General features: G+C 43.0%; 1 protein-coding gene across 1 annotated transcript in view; it reads right to left on the bottom strand.

Moving 5' to 3' along the window:
• The window catches only part of SYN2 (synapsin II), a 158,412-nt gene that overhangs the window by 40,640 nt on the left and 96,176 nt on the right, over positions 1–21,596 (bottom strand). Inside the window, exons 2-4 of the mRNA XM_059940399.1 lie at positions 5,951–6,008; positions 4,593–4,684; positions 2,231–2,387 (exon numbers count right to left, since the gene is read on the bottom strand). Of these exons, the coding sequence (XP_059796382.1) occupies positions 2,231–2,387; positions 4,593–4,684; positions 5,951–6,008 (307 nt within the window). The remainder of the gene's footprint in view (positions 1–2,230; positions 2,388–4,592; positions 4,685–5,950; positions 6,009–21,596) is intronic.

Genomic DNA, 21,596 nt, shown 5'->3' with positions numbered 1-21,596 from the left:
ATTTTCAGATAAATTTGCAGCAATATGGGATGGTGGCATTCTTGCACTCTCTGGAATGCTACTTTCATTGGTAGGTCTACTTCTGCTTCCAAAATCCCAGTGTGCCTGCCCTGATCAATTTATGAGATAGTGGATATGCTCAGAGACACTGTGATAGAGACAAGGTAGAGCCTTTCCCAATCCAGCCGAGGCCTCTCCTCACACCAAGAGCAGCCACAATAAAGAAATTTAGAAAATACGCACCAAAGTCATCATCTCAGAGGGACCCTCCCCTCACAGTCACCAAATTTGTTCATTCGCATTAACAGACAGAGAACGATATATAAAATGCCAGCAGTGTGGTGGCTGCTTAGTGAAAACGAAGGGAGAACTTGGTGTCTTGCCAGGGGGCCCCCCGCTGTTCTCACGCGATGCCAACGGCAATGTGCTGGATTGTGAACGGGTGAGAATGTGAACCCTCACCAGATCCCAAATCCCAGGAGGGGCAAAGCCCCAGGCACAGGCTTTCTGATCTGCCCCTCCCTGGCCTCTGGCACAGTTTTGGAACGTAAAGCAGGGAATTAGTTTCTTTCAGATCCCCAATACTAGGGGACTGTAACACCAGGCTGGCAAGCTGGTGGAAGGTACTATGATTATTCCTAGTTTACAGACAAAGAAACCAGAGCACAGAGAGGTTCAGTCAGAAGGCTGATTAGTGAGGGCGCCCAGAAAAAAAGCTGGTAATAGCAGAATCGCCCTGTGTGGCTATGAGGGAGCCAAATTCTAACAGGTATTGAAGGGGCGAGGGCGGAAAGGGCTAGGACATGAGTGCAGTAGGAAAGGTCATGTGACTAAGGGGAAACCTGGTGAAGGCCTCATATATGCTCTTCTGTGATTAGCAACTCATTCAAATCATACAATTCCTGTAGCCTGTTTCTGCACAACTTTAGGACTCCGGATCCTCAGGCCAGACAGAGGGAAAGGCTGAACAAGTGGCAACTACAGCAGCTCCCAGATCTTTCTACTCCTTGCTCATTGGTCTTTCTCTCACACTGTCAGGTCTCCCTAGCTTCCAATGGAACAGGAAAACTGAGTTCAGGTGTAAAAGTAGAGATGATGGATCCATTTAGTTAAAAAACACCCCCTCCAGCCCCCTGAGTCTGGGAGCTTGGGGTCTGGGAACTTCACAATCAGCCACCAGTGCCATGACCCTTGGCAAGCCAGTATGTGAGACCTGAAATGATTTTTGAAAAACAAGAAGAGGAGGATGTGATTAAGGGCAGGTGTTTCCTTCCAAGAGGACCAGCCTGGAGCAGCAAAGTTATAGGAACTGGATCCCCCAGCTGTCAGAGGGGAGGCCAGAGAAGCCCAGGACCATCACAGGCCACTTTCCCTCCTAGCGTCACTCTTCTCTCTGCTCAAACGTTTCTACTGCCTCCAAGACTTCCAGACTAGCCAAGGAGGAGAACACCAGACCAGCTTCTTCCTCACATGATAACCCAATTTATGCGAGAGAGAGTGTCATCTAGAGAAATCCTTGCCCTGAAACTTTGGTAAGTTACTTAATCCTTTCTGGGTCTCATTTCTCTGTAATAAGTGATAATAATGATAATAACTTCCTTGTAAGGTTATTGTGAGGATTAAATGAAGTTAATGTAGGAAAATCTCAGATGATGGCATCACATAGTAAGTGGTTTTATACTCTTTACCTTCCTTCTTTAATTTTCACATCTCTACGTGAAGGGGGGAGAGCTGATGATCTCTAAGGGCAGTTCCCGCACATATAAGTGTCTGATTGATATATGTGTGGATGAATCTCATTTTAAGGTTGTTCACACACTTGGTAGGACTCTGACACGAACATCCCTCTGAGCTGGACCATCCCCTTGGTCCCCACTGGCCTCAGGCCTTTCCAATGGGTAGACCTTTCACAGACAAGAAACTGGTATTTTTATTGCTGTATCCTATGGCTAAGGGCAGAGCCTACAGACCTGTAAGGGCGTCTTCACAGAATCTTTGGTGTGACTTCGCTGTGAGGCCAAAGGTCCACTCTGCAGCAAAGGCGGCCCAGCCCGTGATGACAAAGTCCTACTGTGAGAGCCTACCCTACCCTGTGTCCCAGCTGAAGCTCCTCCCACATCTTCTCAGCTGGCACCTACTGCACCTGGATCACCAGTGGTCCTCCTAGGGACTGGGAGATAAGAGGACCAGGGTCCTACCCTTTTACCTGGCGGAAGGGTAACTCACTCACCACCCACGGCTTGTCACAGAAGTTGTAAATGGATTCCAGGGAGTTGATGCTGGGGAGGCCTGCATACTGCATGCCAATGATCAGGTGGCGGAAGTCCTCATTCTCTGCCATGCCAAACGCATGCTGCCGGATGAGCACAAAGTCTGGTCGAAAGGACCTGGTAAGAACGTAGAAGTCTGCCATCAACCAGAACCTCAGGTCATACATCCTCTTGTCTCCCATCTCCAAAGACCAAGACAGGGAAGGAGTCTTAGGGGTTACCTGAGCCAAGCCCCTCATTTTATCATTACTATTCTTTTATGGACTAGGAAATGAGGTATTATGTTTGGCACTTCTCAAAGGAGATTTGAACAGATTTCTGAAATTCTCTTATTCTTCTGGGTTAAGCATTGTCTTTTTCTAAGGTGCAAAAGCCCTCAGGAGGGAAGAAACACTTTAGACCCTCACACCTCAGGTCAACAAGAATTTTCCCTGTCCCTATGGGGCACGACAAGAGCTGAAGCTCCTGTGGCTCCAGAGTTGGTACCCCAAGGGGGTCCCAGCAGACTCCGAAGACAACACACTTGGCTGACTTCACTGCCCAGCCGTGTAGATCCCTGATCTCAGCATCCTGCTCTGACTCTTTAAAGCTGCTCCTTAAAATAGGCAGTGCCCTCATCAGGTCCCCTGGTGAGCAAGGGTCCAGGCTGGCTGAGGACAGATACCAGACGTCCCCATGTTATTCTTCCAAAGAGGATGCTAGGGAGGGGTGCAAATACTTTTTGCAGAACTGAGGTTGAGCAACTGGCTACAGGAAGCACTGAGAGTACACAGTGTTCCCACGCATGGGAAGGCTCCTTGCGTTTCACCTCTAGCCAGCAGAGCTGCCAGCCCCAGCTGCTCCACAGGACCAGGGCCCCCATCTTCATGCCCTGATTCCAGAGGAACCCCACCTTCCTGGAGAGTCAGTTCTGTGGCAGCATCTGCTCTCAAGGCTCTAGGCCTTGGCCATTTCACACATGTGTAATGACCTACCCGGTTCCCTTCCCAGGCACCCAACCAATCCCCACCTACAGCTCCAGCCCCACCTGGGCTCAGAGATCAGTCTTTTAAAGTGGGGGTGGAAGGACCTCTCCTCAGTCACTCGGGGGAGCTAGCATCAAGTCAGGTGGCATGTGCTCTGACCTCCTTGTGCCCTAGTTCTGGGAAACTGGCTCCGGCTGTATGCCTGAGACCAAACCTTATATCCCAGTTACACGCACTGAGCTCTAGGCTTGCGGTCAGCTACTGAGTCCCCACACTGCAACTGGAAGGGCCTGCCTTATTTTTGCCAGATCCCTCCCAGCACCCTGACATGGGCCTTCCTGTCACCACCCGCTTGCGTCATGCATCCCTGTGATTCAGTCCATTTGCAGTTGGAGGAGCCCACCATTCTCTCTAGAAGGAGCTTCCTGAGCTCACCCCCACGTGGACAGACGTCTCTTTTTCTGTCCTCCTCAGTCTCCAGGATGGATGAGCTCACATTTCCTGACTTGAGGCTCCAGACACCTGAGTTCTGCCTTCCCTGTCACGGGCCCAGGTCCTGTTGGACACTGGCGGCCTCAGTGTCAGGGTAGCATAGACTGAGTTAGGGAAAAGGGTGAAGTGAACACTCTTCCTGGAGCAATACCCTGATGTCTGAAAACCTGAAGCCACACTGTGCCCCAGGGAAGAAGAAAACTGTGGGAACCTTTCTCCCTCATCTGGAATCCTCATCACTTCCCGCACAGAACTGTTGTGTTACAATTGATGATGTCTGTAAGTCACCCAGCACCCCACCTGGCATGTAAGTGCTTTGTAATTGCAAATTTTCTTCCACCCACAATGTCCCTTCCCACCCCAGGCTTTCCTATCAGACTTATGAGTTCCCAGGAATTTGGAATACAGAAAGAACACAGGGCTGGGAGTTAAGAGAATTCACATAGAACACAGGGCTCTGCTACCAACTTACTGAGGGAATCTAAGCAAATCAATGTAAAAAAGGAGGCTGAACCAGAGCAGAGGTTTCCAAACTTTTTTTAAAAAGCAATGGAACCCTGTTTTCCAGGGGAAATATATTCAGAGATAAAAGCCCAGAGCTGCACTGGCTGAGGTAGGGCCGGAGTCTTGGAACACCTCTTACAGTTACCGCTCAGAGAGCTCTGAGCCCATGGAGCTTTCTCTACCATTGGCCTACGACCTCCCTAAAGGCAGGAGCTGGCTTCCTCTGCCTTCCTCTACCACTGCCGCACAGCACACATCATCAACTTCTGTACACTATACATAGCAATGCTATCCCACTGCAGGCCAGAGATGGTAACTGTGGTGACAGTGACAGTGACCCAGAGGACAGAAAGGACCTTACCGGACAACCTTTGTGCCATTCCGGAGCACCTGCATATCCACAGCATAGGTCCCATCTGCATGGGCCACCAGGTTGAGCTCTGAAAATTCTGCCTGGAAAATAACAGGAGGAGATTAAGAGCGTAGATTTCATGCTATGTGTTTTTTACTATGATAAAAAATGAATAAATAAAAATAACCGTGGGGGAATAAGCCCACAGTCCTGATTCTGCGAGGCCCTCCGCAGAGCAGCAACAGCATCCCTTCCACCAAACATTTATTTACCGTTTGCAAAGCATTTTCCCAAACTGATCTCAACTAACTCTCACAGCTACTCTACGAGGCAGGAGGGGCAGAGATAATTATCCTTATTTACCAAAGGAGCAGTTAAGTGACTTTTCTGGACAAACAAAACTTATTGTTGGCAGAGACAGGAGCAAAACTCAGGCCTTCAGACTCCCCACCCAGCATCCTTTGTGCTGCCTCTACAGAGCGGGAATGCAAACTGGGGCAAACATGCCCTTTATCAATTTCAACATAAATGCATTAAGTTTTAGTTTAGGCAACTGGGTTTTTAGTTCTGCTCCGGCCCAACTAGCTGCATAAGATGTTCAGGCAAGTTACTTGTTCTCTCTGGGTGGACAGTTTCTCCCATCTATAAAATGGGAATAATTTTTTTATCAACCTTGCCTATCTAATAAGTTATTTTAAGAACTGAATGCAACAATGGATAGGAAAGGTACTCTGTAAATCACAGCACACCATGTAAGGAATGATGAGTAACTTCTATCATTACATAGAAAATACATGCATTGTTTAAACTGGACATCCCCCTATCCACTCGAATAGACCTAATCTCTATTTATCATGAAGCAAAGGGTACAGGAAGATAAAAAATGAGTCTTTCAGGACTTCACTGCATTAAGACCAGGAGGTGTTCTTTTCTAAGTTCTCTTTGAAGTGTAGCCTCAGGCGCAGAGGAGGCACCACTGGAGGCCACACACCTGAATGGCAGATGTGTGCCTACCCAGCAAGACCATGCCACCAGCAATATGTAGGTGTGGCCATGTCCTAGGAAGACATTCCTCTAAAGTGTTCCTCAGCCTGAGAACCCTGCACCCCCAGAGGGCCCCAAGAGCCACGCTGCTTGCCTCTCTACGGACACCAGAGCCATGAAGAGAAATCAGCGAAGTTGAAAGATGCAGCCTTCAGGACCATGTCTCATAGAAAAGTCCTGGAAAGGGCTGGGGGAGGAGATGGAGAGCCTAGAAGCTAGTGATGGACACTTATCTCCACTTGGCAGAACTAAATGGTTCATTCTGGAATGTCAAGAGGGGCCAACAATGATGCAGATGTAACCCTGGGCTCCAGGCTGGTTACCTGTTCCACTTTGATATCATAATCTCCAAGGACTTTTTTGCCCCGAAAGCACTTGGCCCTGGAAAAAAGGGAAAAAAAACCCACACAAATTAGTTCTGTACAGGTGTTTGCGGTCAGAAATTCACTCTCACAAAGACGAGGACCATGGCAGACAGAATCCCAAAATGCGAGTCAAGAGACCTGGGTCAGGGTTAGACCCTAAGTCTGCTATTGGATCACCATGAGACAGCCTCAGGCAAACCACGGCCTCCCCTCTATAAAATAAACCGAAAGGCCTTTCACTCTCAGGCATTGTGATTTTTTTTTTTTAAATTGGGGAATGTGCAGCCATTGCTTTTTTTTTTTTTTTAAACTTTTTGGGTTTTATTTATTTATTTATTTATTTATGGCTGTGTTGGGTCTTCGTTTCTGTGCGAGGGCTTTCTCTAGTTGCGGCAAGTGGGGGCTGCTCTTCATCGCGGTGCGCGGGCCTCTCATTATCGTGGCCTCTCTTGTTGCAGAGCACCGGCTCCAGATGCGCAGGTTCAGTAGTTGTGGCTCACGGGCCTAGTTGCTCCGCGGCATGTGGGATCTTCCCAGACCAGGGCTCGAACCCGTGTGCCCTGCATTGGCAGGCAGATTCTCAACCACTGCGCCACCAGGGAAGCCCAGGCATTGTGATTTTATGATAACATCCTTGGTCTTTCTGCTACAAAAGGAGTCTAGAACTAGCAATTTCCCTAATGTTACTCCTGGTAAAGACTAGGTCAACTTTATACATCCCTATAGTTTCCTTATCTTCCCCCATCTTGCGTTTCACTCTGATTTTCTAGTTGGTTTCCACCCTTGGAATTTTAGTTTCTAAGGAAACTGTTATTATTTTACCTCTTCATACCCATACTTCCAAAAAGGATTTGAGACAATAATTTAAAAAGCAAATATATCCAACAAAACAAGGATTAAAGGACAATCAATGAATGAAGGAGAGTTAATTATACCAGAAAAAAAGCAGGGGGCAGGGGGAGAGGCTGAGGAAAGCTTCTATAATTGAACACAAAACCTATCCTGTGTTTCTGAGCAGTCAAGAGAATGAGTCAAGCCTAGATACACTGTACTTATTATCTTCCCGTTTTGTCACGGAGCTGGAGGAACCTCACATTACAGCTGCTGGTAAGGGGACTGTTTATGCTTATATTTATAGCCATTGCTACGTTGCTCTTCACCTCCCCTTCCTCTCATAAGAGTTTCTTATCTGCCTTTATAGGCTGCTTCTCTATCTGTAAAAAGGACCTGTCCACATGCTACCTAGGTTGGGCTTGCTTTCCCAGTGCTTGAAATTTCAAATTAGTTATGTTTCACTGGAGGTTTTCTAAAAGTCCCTCTCCAAAACAAAGGGATAAACTAACATTTATTGGGCATCATGTTCTAGGAATTATGTGCTAGTTGCTTTCAAGAACGTCTCATTTAGTCCTCATAACAACTTATGAGATAGGGAGAAAGGCATTCATTTTCGAGATGAGGAAACAAAGACTCGGGATGAAAATGGAACATTCAAGGTCATACGGCAAGTTAGTGACGGAACCAATATTCACACCCAAGTCTGAGTCCAGAGTCTTTGGCGCTGCACAGCACTGTCTCCCTCTGCTCATTCATTCTCGCCATCCTTATTCCCACCATTACAAAAACTGACTTGTCATGTATGCTGCGTTGCATGTGTCTTTTCCCATTTTCTTTCTTCTGTGCAAAAGGGACTTGATGTTGTGAGCACTAGTTCCACTACAAATACTTCCTACACCAGTTCCTGTGAACTACCCAGGACGAGGCCAGGCTATTTCCTTTCCGATCTGGTTCTGGAACAGTCTGTTCTAGGAAGTTGTCATTTGTCCTATCCAAGTCCCTGGCTCCCCTCAAATTGCTCCTCAGAGGCATTCAGCCGTCCTGGAGCTGGATCGCTGAAGTCCATCCCCCTACCTCTGCCCCAGTTCCTTACTAAGCTTCATCAGCCTGCTTCCGGAGCCCTGTTCAACACACAGCTCAGCAAGCCCCTTGGGCAAGGGGCCTGTAGCACATCCCATCCCTTTTAGGGTTCCACCTTACTCATGGGTTTAAGTAATAGTCTATGCATGGCACTATCACTGCTCTGCAGATCTTGAGGACTCCGTAGGTCTTCGTCCACGACTATAAACAGAAGGAACTGGAGTAAATGATCCAAGAGGTTCCTTCCCTGTGTTGGTGAGGTGTGCCTACCTTGTTACCAGCAATGCTTTTCTGATGCTTCCTCCCATCTTCCTGTCTCAAAATAGCTCTCCTTCTGTGAGGTAAGTCTCAGCAGCATTAACGATAACCTCTCATTCTGTATGATGCCTTGCGTTTTCAAAGCACATTCTTACCTTATTTGTTCCTTACGACTCTGTGAAGCAGCCAGGACAGACAGTGCTGTCCATTTAACCAATGGGGAAAGAAACCCAGAGCAGCTAAACAATATGCTCAAATCACAGAGAAGTTCATAGGAGCTAAGCTTAGAACTAAGAGCTTATGTCTAGGTACTTAGATGCTGCCAAGGTTTTTAATTCACTCATTTATTTTGTGGGTTTTGAACACTGATATTGAAGTATAAATATAGATTCTGTCTGCATTTATCTGTCACTTTCTGCACCTGCCCATTGACCAAGTTGGCTAATGATACTGTTTTCAGGCCTTCTGCCCACCCCCAACTCTCTAATTATCTTAATGCCTTTTCCTTAAGGTAATCTGTCCTCTTGGAAATCTTAGTTTGTGTTTCCTGGCTCTGGGTGACGGACCTCTCTTGGCTGAGCCACAGTCTTATAGAAAAGGAGCCAAGATGGCAGGTGATAGAGCACAGAGTCTTCTTCTGGAGAATGAGAACATTCTCCCAGGTATTTTCATGAAAAATTTTGTAACTTACAAGCAAGTGACAGAATTACTTCCTGATCCTAAGAGAGCACTGTTAGGAAGCAGTGTGCTAGAATTCAGAGGGGTTCTGGATCACAGGGCTCTGGAATCACAGTCTGCACGGGAATCCTAGCTGTACACTTTCTTGGTTGTGTGACCGCAGGCAAGTGGCTTAAAAAAAAAAGTATGTCACATGGTTAAACCAATAAATCTAACTATCTTCAAAAGAATAAGATGGATAAGATGAAAAATACATTTTTCCTTTCCCATTTCTCTTTCATCACACACACTCCCCATTATCAGTTGCAAGCATATCCTTCCAGTGTGGGGAAATTGTGTGCATATATCTGCATACATATATGTTTCAAACATACATATGGCATCATGCTATATAAACTCTTCTTTTTTGAACCTTAATTTTTTGTTGCACTTAAAAATATACCAGTCCTTTGGGTAGGGTAGACATTTTAAAATATTAATTCTTCCCAATCCATGAACACGGGATATCTTTCCATTTACTACTTTATAATAACTTTGTATAGAATATAACCTATAAAAATATTGAATTACTATGTTGTGTGCATGAAACTAATATTGTAAGTCAGCTCTACTGCAATTTAAAAAATACATCTTAGTGATATGCTTTCAGCACATACTGATAGACGTCTTTCTTTGTAATAGTTGCATGAAATTCCATTTGAAGGTCATACAGTAATTTAACCAATATTTACTGGTGATATGGAGGTTCCTTAAAAAACTAAAAATAGAACTACCATATGACCCAGCAATCCCACTACTGGGCATATACCTGAGAAAACCATAATTCAAAAAGAGTCATGTACCACAATGTTCACTACAGCTCTATTTACAATAGCCAGGACATGGAAGCAACCTAAGTGTTCATCAACAGATGAATGGATAAAGAAGGTGTGGCACATATATACAATGGAATATTACTCAGCCATAAAAAGAAACAAAATTGAGTTATTTGTAGTGAGGTGGATGGACCTAGAGTCTGTCATACAGGGTGAAGTAAGTCAGAAAGAGAAAAACAAATACCATATGCTAACACATATATATGGACTCTAAAAAACAAACAAAAAAAGGTCATGAAGAACCTAGGGGCAAGACGGGAATAAAGACGCAGACCTACTAGAGAATGGACTTGAGGATACAGGGAGGGGGAGGGTAAGCTGGGACGAAGTGAGAGAGTAGCAGGACATATATACACCACCAAATGTAAAATAGATAGCTAGTGGGAAGCAGCCGCATAGCACAGGGAGATCAGCTCGGTGCTTTTTGACCACCTAGAGGGGTGGGATAGGGAGGGTGGGGGGGAGGGAGCCGCAAGAGGGAAGAGATATGGGGATATATGTATATGTATAACTGATTCACTTTGTTATAAAGCAGAAACTAACACATCATTGTAAAGCAGTTATACTCCAATAAAGATGTTAAAAAAAAACAAACAAAAAAAGTATAGGGACTTCCCCGGTGGTCCAGTGGTTAAGAATCCACCTTCCAACGCAGGGGACACGGGATCGACCCTGGCCGGGGAACTAAGATCCCACATGCCACGGGGCAACTGAACCCGGGCACCTGAACTAGAGAGCCTGCGTGCCGCAAACTACAGAGCCCACGCCCCCTGGAGCCTGCACGCCATAACTAGAGAGAAGCCTGAGCACCACAATGAAGAGCCCGCATGCTGCAACAAAAGATCCTGCACGCCTCAACAAAGATCGCGTGTGCCGCAGCTAAGACCCGACACAGCCATAAATAAATAATAAATAAATAAATCTTGAAAAAAAAAAAATTTACTGGTGAGTGTTTAGATTTCCAGTGTTTGGATTGTTTTTGCTATTACAAACAGAGCTACAATGGCTTACATTTAAGAATATATTCATAAGATAAATTATTTTTTCCAGCTTTATTATATTATAACTGACAAACAAAATTGTAATATTTTAAGTGTACACCATGATGATTTCATACATGTATACTTTGTGAAATGGGATAAGCACAGATTAATTACCACACCCATCACCTCACATTACTAACTTTTGTGTGTGTGTGTGTGTGTTGTGTGCGTGTGTGTGGTGAGAACACTTCAGATCTACTCTCTTATTAGCAAATTTCAAGCATACAATACAGTATCATCCACTACAGTCACCACATTGTACATTAGAAGGATAAATAATTTATTGCAGAATTGCTGGTGTAAGGAAGAGTTTTTACTGATATCAGCACACTGCCCCCCCACCCAAGAAAAAGATCATTATATCACTCTCCCCAGTGTTTGAAAGTTTGGGAAAGTCACTTCCCTTAGTTACCCCCCCCCCCACAATCCCTTGCTTAAGCTGGGCACAGAGAAGGTGCTCAGTAAGGACTTTCCGACTGCCAGTCTTGCCAAATCAATCCAAATTCACCCCCTGGTGCTCAGTCTAAACAGAAACCAACATGTACATCCTTGAAGCACAGACTAAAAATATCCATGGTGCGTGTGTTGTCAATTTCCCCCTATTGTAACATTTTCTTAACAAGCCTACCAGCTGAGGATCTTTGTGAGTTTAATGGCTTGCCCAGGCAATGAACCACCTCCCCTTACTGCTAAAATGAGTAGAGGCTTCTAGGTTTAACTCGTCTTACTCAAGGCACAGAATACCCTCAGGAATTCCCATCCTCTTGCAAACTAGGGCTCATGAGGATGAGGAGACATCATCAGAGACTTCTCTGCTAAGGCTGCCTCAAAACTTGGCCCAACCTTGCTAAGCCCAGCTTAAATACTCCCTCTTTATGCATGGGGAAATGGAGAAAGGTCTAGAATTAGGAACCAGGGGAACTGAGTTCAGGCCTAGTTCTACCACTTCTCAGCTGTGTGACTTTGGGCAAGTAACAGCCTCTCTGAGCCTCAGTTTCATCATGTATAAAATAGGGCTAATAATGATTTTAATAATAATAGCTAACATTCACTACGTACTAACCACTATCTTAAGTATTCTATGTATCTTACCTCATTTAATAATACCTGACTCACAGGTTGCTGTGAAGACTTAATGAAGCCAGATAAGAATAAATGACATGAAAGTGTTTTGGAAACTCTTAAATATTATGCAAATATAAAGTACTATTAGCAAAATGCAACAAACATTCATGTACCAGGTATTATTGCTGTTTTACTATGACCAGAGCCAACATGCCTTCTTCCTCTTCTGAACTTGCATCCCATTTATTGTCTACTCATGATATTTGGCTTATAGCATCATCATCTGATACCACCTTTCAAACTCAGTTGTCTAATAATCTGTGATACCCCTCCCCCACACCAGCCTCAGATCACTGGATTATGTAAGAATACTTAAGAGCAAGGAGTATCCATATGAGCCCTGGATTTTCCATCATTTTGGATTTAAAATATTGATTATGTCCTACTGTCATATTACATGCTCTGAGCTAAGGCTTGTACAAATATAATCAACATATCTATAAATTTCCAACTAATTCCCTAAACTGTGTACTTATTCACAATCAGGGCTTGCTTACTGACTGGAGATGTTAGGAGTGATGGTGCTGGCTGGACAGATGTAGAAAACCAGAAGAGGCCACCCTCAAGACTGAGTGGACTGAGTGTGTCTCTGCAGGCCCAGCCGTCTTCTCCTTTCTTCTTGCAGGTGCACGTCCCAGGGTGTCATGTTCTTTCTTCTCTCTTCTTCCCCACATGAAAATCTGTTCTCAATCTCCATCCACACCGGAACTAAAGGACCTAAAAACAGCCTAGAGTGTAAATCCTCCCTGGGTGCCTGAGGCTCGCACAGGGATCAAAACCTCAAGCTAGAAGATGAAAGCACTAACAATGCACCTAGTAAATGCCTAGCACTGGTTAGAGATAAATGTCCAGACAAGGTGCTTAGTTTCTGGGTCTTATTGTCTATAACTCAGGCCCTATTCTTTTGGTCAAGCATCTCAAGGCATCAAGAAATTAGAAAATAAACTAGAAATAGTAGAGGAATCTATTCCCTACCCTACACTCAAAGGGTAAATCAGGCCTGCCGGTCTTGGAGAGAGTTTGTGAGCGCCTGCTGCCACCCCCTGGCAGGATGTGTACTGCAGACACACCGTAGTCCTAGCTCACTCACCCACTGAGCTGACTCCACTGGCTGAGTGACAGCCCTCCAGGTGCTTATTTGCTGCTCTGACAAACCATGCCTGAAAATTCACTATTTCTCCTAAAAAGTGTGTGTCCACATACCCCAAGCTAGACAGTTGGCTTTTTGCCATCTGTAGAAAGAAAGGATGTGATTTATCAATAAATTCAGCAACAATTTCCTGAACACCCAGTGGTAGGTGCTGGAAATGTAAAAATGCATTAGTAGGTGCCAAGTAGAGAAAGCACAGTCTAGAAAGGGAGACCAATATACATGTCGGTAATTGCTAAGGACCCTTTCAACTCTTAAGATTTATAGCTAATATTCACATTCCCACCTTTCAATCTTTTCCTTTAAAAAAAGAATTTAATGCACACGACTAAAACAACAGCAACAAAAGTTTCATCTAGCTCAGAAAGATGTTCAGTGAAAAGTAAGTTTCCTCTACCTTCATGAAGCTCACAGGTTAGTGGTGGGCAGAAGCATAAATAAAAGGTCATAATACAGGGTATAAGCTGTAGCAGGGGTGTGGACAAGGCACTGTGGGAACCCAAAGGAGGGAGTTCTCTGCCTGGAGGAGTCTGGGAAGGCTCCAGGGACGCAGCTGAGTCTTAAAGAATGAGGAGGAATTTGCCACACAAGAAGCAGAGAGCAGAATTGAAAGGCACAGAGGCTGCCTGAGCACAGAGCGCTGCAGCGGCCCAGCTGACTGGGGGAAGGGCACGCAGGCTGAGCAGCAAGAGCCGAGGCTCCTGAGAAAGGGAAGCGATGGACTGTCAACTTCACATGTCAGGCTGAGTAGTTGGGACGTTATGGCTAGCTTCCAAAAGATTTTTTTAAAACTTTTTATTATGAAAAATTCTATCCTCAGTAATCAACATTTTGCCAGTCTTTTTCATTTATCACCCTCACTGTTGTTGTTAGGACTATCGTTTGATTGTTTTAAAGCAAATCCCAGATATCATGTTATTTCTCGTGTAGAATTTTAAGTAATATCTCTAACTGGTAATGCCTTAAAATTTTTCTTTACTGTGGCAAAATATATATAACAAAATTTGCCATTTTAACCATTTTCAAGTGTACAATTCAGTGGCATTTAGTGCATTCACAATGTTGTGCAACCAACATCGCTACTTCCAAAACTTTTTCATCATCCAAAACAGAAACTCTGTGGCCATTAGGCAGTAACTGCCCATTCCCCACCATGTCCACCCCCCAGTCCCTGGTAACCTCTAATTTACTTTCTCTTTATGGATTTGCCTATCCCAGGGTAATGACTTTTTAATAATAATTATTATTTAATAATTAATAATAACTTAAAACATCTTTACTGAGTCTATATTCAAGTTTTCCCAACTGTCTCCCAAAACACTGTCAAAGATTTTAAGCAAAGAGGTGACATGATCAGATGTGCCTAAGATCTGATAGGCCACGTTGTCTGGGACACAGAAGAGATGGCAGGGAGCCAACCAGGGCTTGAGATCATTTGGGAAGCTGGTGCAGTAATTAGACTTCAGGACTTGCTGTTTTCCCGGTGTATGGCAAACCAACAGCTACTGTCCAACACTCATCAGGCAACTCAATTGATCATTTGATTGATTAGGGCTCGGAATTTAGAAGCTAGCTGGGAAACGACAGTGATAGAAAGTGGCATAGGACAGACACCTCATATAGATGTTCTGGAACAAAGCCATAAATGAGACGTAAAATAGGCAGGCCTTACATTGGTAAAGGGGCTCTTAACTCAAATTTGGATTTGTAATCTAATTCATAAACCATAAAACTTTCCTTTAGGGCTTCTCTGGTGGCACAGTGGTTGAGAGTATGCCTGCCAATGCAGGGGACACGGGTTCAAGCCCTGGTCTGGGAAGATCCCACATGCCGCGGAGCAACTGGGCCCGTGAGCCACAACTACTGAGCCTGCGCGTCTGGAGCCTGTGCTCCGCAACAAGAGAGGCCGCGATAGTGAGAGGCCCGCGCACCACGATGAAGAGTGGCCCCCGCTTGGCGCAACTAGAAAAAGCCCTCGCACAGAAACGAAGACCCAACACAGCCATAAATAAATAAATAAACAAACAAAATTAAAACAAAACAAAACAAAAACTTTCTTTTAGTACATGGAGAAATGCTTGTTATAGATAACTGGTTTAGGAATAAGATACAAAGCATAGGAAGAAGGGAACAGTTTTCTGGATAAAAGCAACGTTCTGTGGCTGGTCCTTGATATTATTAATTCAGTGATTAAGTAGTTAAATCAAATTCTCTGCTACTTCTTAGATAGAAAGCAAGCTGCATGGCGTCTTAGTTAACATTCATATAAATGATCTGGAAAAGAGTGCATGGGGAAATTGCCAAGTTTGCAGATGGCATTCAGCACTTCCAGGGATTAAAATGCCAAGTTGATTAGATATAAAGTGAAAGAAGATGTGGACGTGGGCAGAAAAGTGGCAGAGGAGTTTTAATGTGACTAAGTGTAAGAAAACATATTATATTCAATGGGAAATGACTTTACCAGGGGATCATGAGTGTTCAACTACAATCCAAAAAAGAACCTGAAATAACAGAAAATTGTTTCCTTGAGATATTAGTCCTGTGAGATGTAACAGAAAAACACAAAAAGACTGAGAGAGTGAAAGGTGAAAAATAATGTTGATTAGCATCAGAAAGTTTATTGGAAACTCAACATAAAGGGTTTCTTATACTCTGAACTCATCTTGTACAAGTCATAGTACTTTCATATTTGTGATACAGCATTATCATGTCCACTTGTCTAAACACAAATGACATGATGAAAGTAGAAATGGCCCAGAGAAAAACAGAACAAAATAAAAAGGTTCTGATTTTAGGAGAGGCTGATATAATGAGTCTTCTTCAGTCTGTAAAGGTAAAGATCCAACGGGGACAGAAGGGTGTAAAGGAGGGAAAGAGAACTTGAGAGACTACATACTACACACATTATTCATCCCAGATAACCAAATTAATCTCACAATATTTCATGCCTTACAGGAACGTCATTTCAATGTTACTGGTTTTATAGGAAAAGGAAGCTCAGATAAATTAAGTGACTTGCTTAAAAGTAGCAGTGAGTAGGTGGCAGAGCTAGTAAAATTAAATTTCAGCACTTCTGATGATCAAGTTTAGAAATCGTATATTTTAGATGGGAACTGTCTCTACTCATTTTTGCAGCCTCAATGCCTGTCTTACTCTTCAACACACAGTAGATGCTAAGAAAATGTTTATGGAGTTATTAAAATGAATACAGCTAGACATTTGGAGGTTAATATCAGAGAGAGTAACCATGCTCAATCTGATAGAGTCCTGGGCTTGTAGATCTCTGAGGATACCTACTTAGTCCTTCTCTGGAGTTTATAAAATTCCCTCAAGTGATCTGCAGAAGGGCTTCAACAGACTTAGATGGCAGATGAGACCCCTTAAGAAAAACAGCAATCTCAAAGTTCTGAAAATGACTAATTACTGAGTAAACACACCAGCTGTGACTTCAGTTGGGAACAGCAAATCACTTTTTCTGAGCAGATTTTCTGAAGATCTCTATTTTGGGGAATAATTAAATGATGCAGTATCACAAGATAACAAGATTATCAAACACAGAAAAAAAAAAAAAGAATCCTGTAACTCAGGAGAACACATGATGGGAAGATTAGATGCATTTGTCTGTAATTATAGTGGAGCTACAGAACAGAATGCTTTGGAGTCATGGGACAGATTCACTTTCCATGACTGGCTTATAAAATTAAATCAGGCTGATTTGATATTAGAGTAAAGTAGGTCAGTATTAAAGTTTGCTTTGGAGAAATATCAAGCAAGTATAATTTTTGAAAGATATGGATTTCTTTTATACCAGAAAAACAGGGATCCTAGCATTGACAAATGTCTAGGTTTAATTCCACTGCCAGGTCACAAATCATACCCATAATCACCACTACCATCAAAGCCATCCATCTCTAGATACACAGAAATGTCCTCTATGATCTGACCCCATCCTTCTATTCTAATCTCTCACTGTTTCCCTCCTGCAAGACTGCTGCAGAGTCTGTGTGAATTAGAAAAAGGCATTCCTTCCTCCAGGTGGACACTCCTACACCAGGGTTCTTGGCTTGGCAAGCAGAGTGTGGGTCTGCATTTCACCCCGACTTGTCTCCTCAGTCAAATGCCCTTGTGCGGTGAACAACCTGAACAAGCATACGCAGGCACCCTGTCCTACTAGCATTCAGACACTGAATGGTACTACTAGGTCAAACTGCCATTCAGACACTGTTTCCCAACTATCTCTTGTCAAACTACTGCTTCTGTGTATTGGTCCATTTAGAAATCACCCTTTTCTATGGAAACAACCTAAATGTCCATTGACGAACAAATGGATAAAGAAAATGTGATATATACATACGATGGAATATTGTTCAGCCATAAAAAAAAGGGAAATACTGCCATTTGTAGCAACACGGATCAACCTGGAGGACATTATGCTAAGTGAAATAAGTCAGACACAGAATGATAAATACTGCATGACCTCATATGTGGAATCTAAAATAGTCAAACTCAGAAGCAGAGAATAGAATGGTAGTTGTCAGGGGCTGGAGGAGGGGGAAATGAAGAGATGTTGATCAAAGAATCCAAAGTTTCAGTTATGCAAGCTGAATGAGTTTTGGAGATCTGATGTATATGGCATGATAGTTAACAATACTGTATGGTAAACTTGAAATGTGCTGAGTTCTCACAGAAGAAGGAGAAGGAGAAGAAGAAGAGGAAGGAGGGGAAGAGGAGGAAGAAGAGGAAGGGGAAGAGGGAGGGGGAGGGGAAGAGGGAGGGGAAGGGGACGGGGAAAGAGAAGGGGAAGGAGAAGAAGAAGGAAAAGCAGAAGAAGGAGAAGAATAAGGTAATCTCAAAGGCTTTGTTTTTCTTATTACATTTGCTTGTGTGGTAAATCACACTGATTGATATTCAAATGTTACATGAAACGTGAGTTCCTGGGATGAACTCCACTGGGCCATGATGCATGATCCTTTTTATATATCATGGGATCCAATTTGCTAAAATGCTGTTAAGAACTGTTGCAACTATGTTTATTGGGGATTTTGGTTTGTGGTTTTCTATTCTTATGGTGTCTTCGGTTTGGTGTCAAAAGTAATAATTTTGGCTTCACGGAAGGAGTTGGGAAGTAAGAAATTTTGTGGAACTTGTATTATCTCTACTATAAATGTTTGAGAGAGTTCATCTGTGAAGCGATCATAGGTTTTCTACTTTGGGTCCAGGAATTAATCTTACTTTATCATATAATGTGCTTTCTAATACTTAATTAGATTCTATTAGTTAATATGTGACAAAGAATGAATGCATCTAGATTTTTAAGTGCACTGGGACATATATTGTTTTCTTATTGCTCTTATCCAAATCATTGTCAAGGTTATTCTAGCCTCAAGAAAATTGGATGGAGAGTCTTCCATTTTCTTTTCTGGTACAAATTTTATGAATTATTTTAGCAAGTATCCTCAAGCTTATTAAAGTAACATTTAAAAAAGAAATCACCTCTCTCCTCATTTTTAAAGGTCCCAAACAAGTTCTGCCTCCCTTTTGAAATCTTCCCTGTCCTCCCCTCTGTGGTGGTTTCTCCTTCCTCTGAAAGCTTAGTCTGAAACCTATTCACTTGTCATTTTAAATAGACTCAGCTTAGTATCATCTGCTGATTTTCTTTATTTGTGCCTCTTCCTCCCTACCGTATCACCCTCTGAGGGTGCACACTGTCTTATACTTCCTTCCGAGTCCCCCACTACTCACCCTCACGCTCACCACTGCCTTATACAGAGCATACCTGGGATAGTTCATTTTATGTGTAAACTTGAGAGGGCCACAGGTGTCCAGATATTTGCCTAAACATTATTCTGGGTGTGTCTGTGAAGGTGTTTCTGGATGAGATTAACATTTGAATCAGGACTGAGTAAAGCAGATCGCCCTCCCCAATGTGAGCGGGCCTCATCCAATCCACCGAAGGCCTGACTAGAACAAAAAGGTGGAGTAAGGGAGAATTTACTCTCTCTGTCTTTGAACTGAGACATCAGTCTTCTGCCTTTAGTCTCAGACTGAAAGATATAGCATTCCTGGTCCTCAGGCCTTCAGAATTGGACTGGAACTATACCTTCGGCTCTCTTGGGTCTCCAGTTTGCCAAGAGATCTTAGAACTTCTCAGCCTCTATAAATGCGTGAGTCAATTCCTCATGATAAATCTCTTTCTCTCTCTTTCTATATATATCTATAATCTTATCTCTCTCTCTTGCTCTCTCTCTCTATATCTATATAAATAGATATATACAGAAAGAATATATATAATCTATTATCTATTATCTATATGTTATCTATGTGTTATCTATATATAGATAATAGATGGATGGATATAGATATAGAGCTCCTCGACTGCTATAACAAAATACCACAGACTGGATGCTTAAACAGCAGACATTTATTTCTAACAGTTCTAGAGGCTGACCAGTCCAGATCAAGGTGCTGGCCTGGTAAGACTCTTCCTGGCTTGCGGACTGCCACCTTCTTGCTGTGTTTTCACATGGTCGAGAAAGAGAAAGAGCTCTGGTCTCTCTTCCTCTTCTTATAAGGACACTAATTCCATCACTGGGTCACTACCCTCATGACCTCATCGAAACCTAATTACCTCCCAAAGGCCCCACCTCCAAATACCATCACACTGGGAGTTAGAGTTTCAACATATGAATTGGTAGGGGGGCGGGGGGTGGAGACACACAAACATTCACCCCATAACAGCACCATTAATAAAGACCTATTGCTTGATTCCTGGCAGAGGACACCCACTCAACCTGGGACTTGAGGGAATGAGGAACCACAATACATAAAAGAGTATCACAAGAATACACAATAGTATATGTTCCACAAATGCCAAAAACAAATAGCCATTTACCTCCTTTCAGGTGGGATATACACTCCCTGAATCAAAAGGAAGAAAGAGAACCTTCTCCACCATGTCACATAGAAACGAGTCAGTTATTCAAGCCAACTCAGAAACTTTGCATTTTAATCAATTGCTGAGTGGCATGGCACAGTGGAAAGAACATGGATTTTAGGGTCAGACTAACCTGGGTTTAAATCTCAGGTCACCAACTTACTACCTAAACTTGGGCTCTTTACCTCTCTGTATTTGCATCTGTAAGATAAGGATAATACCCATTTCTAAAGTTTGTTAGATTCAAATGACGCTGCCTTTACCATACTCCTCAAACATGCTAAACGCACCATCTCTTCTGGGCTTTTGCACTTGCTGTCAGATACTTCCTTCCCCTGGATCTTTGCATGTCCTGCTCCTTCTCACTAATTGAGTCTCAGCTCAAACATTACTTCCTCAGTTTTTTTCTGACTACCTGAGCTAGGTAGTCCCCACCCCTCCCAATCATTCTCTTTATATAATCTTCATAGATATCATCTTTATTTCAAAATTACCTTGACTATGTATTATTCATTTCCCCAACCAAAATGTAAGTTCTCTGAGAGGAGAGACCTTGCTGTTGTGATAACTGCTGTGTCAATCCCGTGTCCAGCTCTATTATAATGCCTGGTACATATTAGGTGCCCAATAATATTTGTTGAAAGAATTAATGAGTATATAAATGTGTATCTGGTATATAAATGTGTATCTAGCACAGCACCCATTCACACATTTCAGATTCTTTTCTTCCCCCTTTTTATGTAAAAATCACTGGGTTAAACAATGTGCCTGTGTGAGTCCTTTGAAATGGAGAGCACTTCAACAAAATGAATTCACTGAATGCTGATCAGGCATTTATAAATGTAGACAGAAATACGGTCATTTATTTCCATGTGCAATGAGACTATCCCCCATCTTAATGTTCTATTTTAGGTACAAATCAACATACCAGTTATTGAAGTGTTTATAGATTTTACTCTCATATGAGACGTTAATAACATAATATTCCCTCAGCCTTCTGAGAGGGAAGATTTTGCTTAGAGGTCTTTTATTTATAAGGAAACAGAGGCCCAGAGAGAGGAAACACTTGATAGTTCAAGGTCAAACACCTAGTCAGAGGCAGGTGCATTCTACCATGCTGCCTCCTTACAGCAAGAACTGCAAGTCTTCCAAAAATTGAATAACAGTGGAATTCAAAGACAGAGATCCCTAAATGATATTATAGGATGTGGAAATTGAGGATTTGATTTCCATTTGGAGTGCTTGTGAGATCAAGTATGATAAAGTAGATAAACAGCTAAGCATTACAGAAGCATAAGAAATTTTTTATTTTTATTACTTTGCTGATGCATTGATTCTGTTTGTGATACTGCATCACCAGGGCATGGTTCATACAGCAAATTGCTGGAAGGAAATAAGAAAAGAGCTCTCCCCTCATTCTGCTCTCATTAGCAAAGGAGACTTGACCGTCTTTTCCCAGTCCAAGTGCAAACTGCCATGACTGGTATTATCAGCCTACTCACCACCATGGCTGGGCAGAAACATCCTCGTACCTCAAGGCAACAACACTCTGGATTTCCAAATCCAAACCCAAGTGGCACATTCCATTCTATAATTTTCCAACTGGCACCAATTCAGAGGGAGATAT

This window comes from Balaenoptera ricei, chromosome 11 (genome assembly GCF_028023285.1).
Source record: "Balaenoptera ricei isolate mBalRic1 chromosome 11, mBalRic1.hap2, whole genome shotgun sequence".
NCBI classification, from domain to species: domain Eukaryota; kingdom Metazoa; phylum Chordata; class Mammalia; order Artiodactyla; family Balaenopteridae; genus Balaenoptera; species Balaenoptera ricei.
This window is presented reverse-complemented; position numbering and strand designations above follow the sequence as displayed.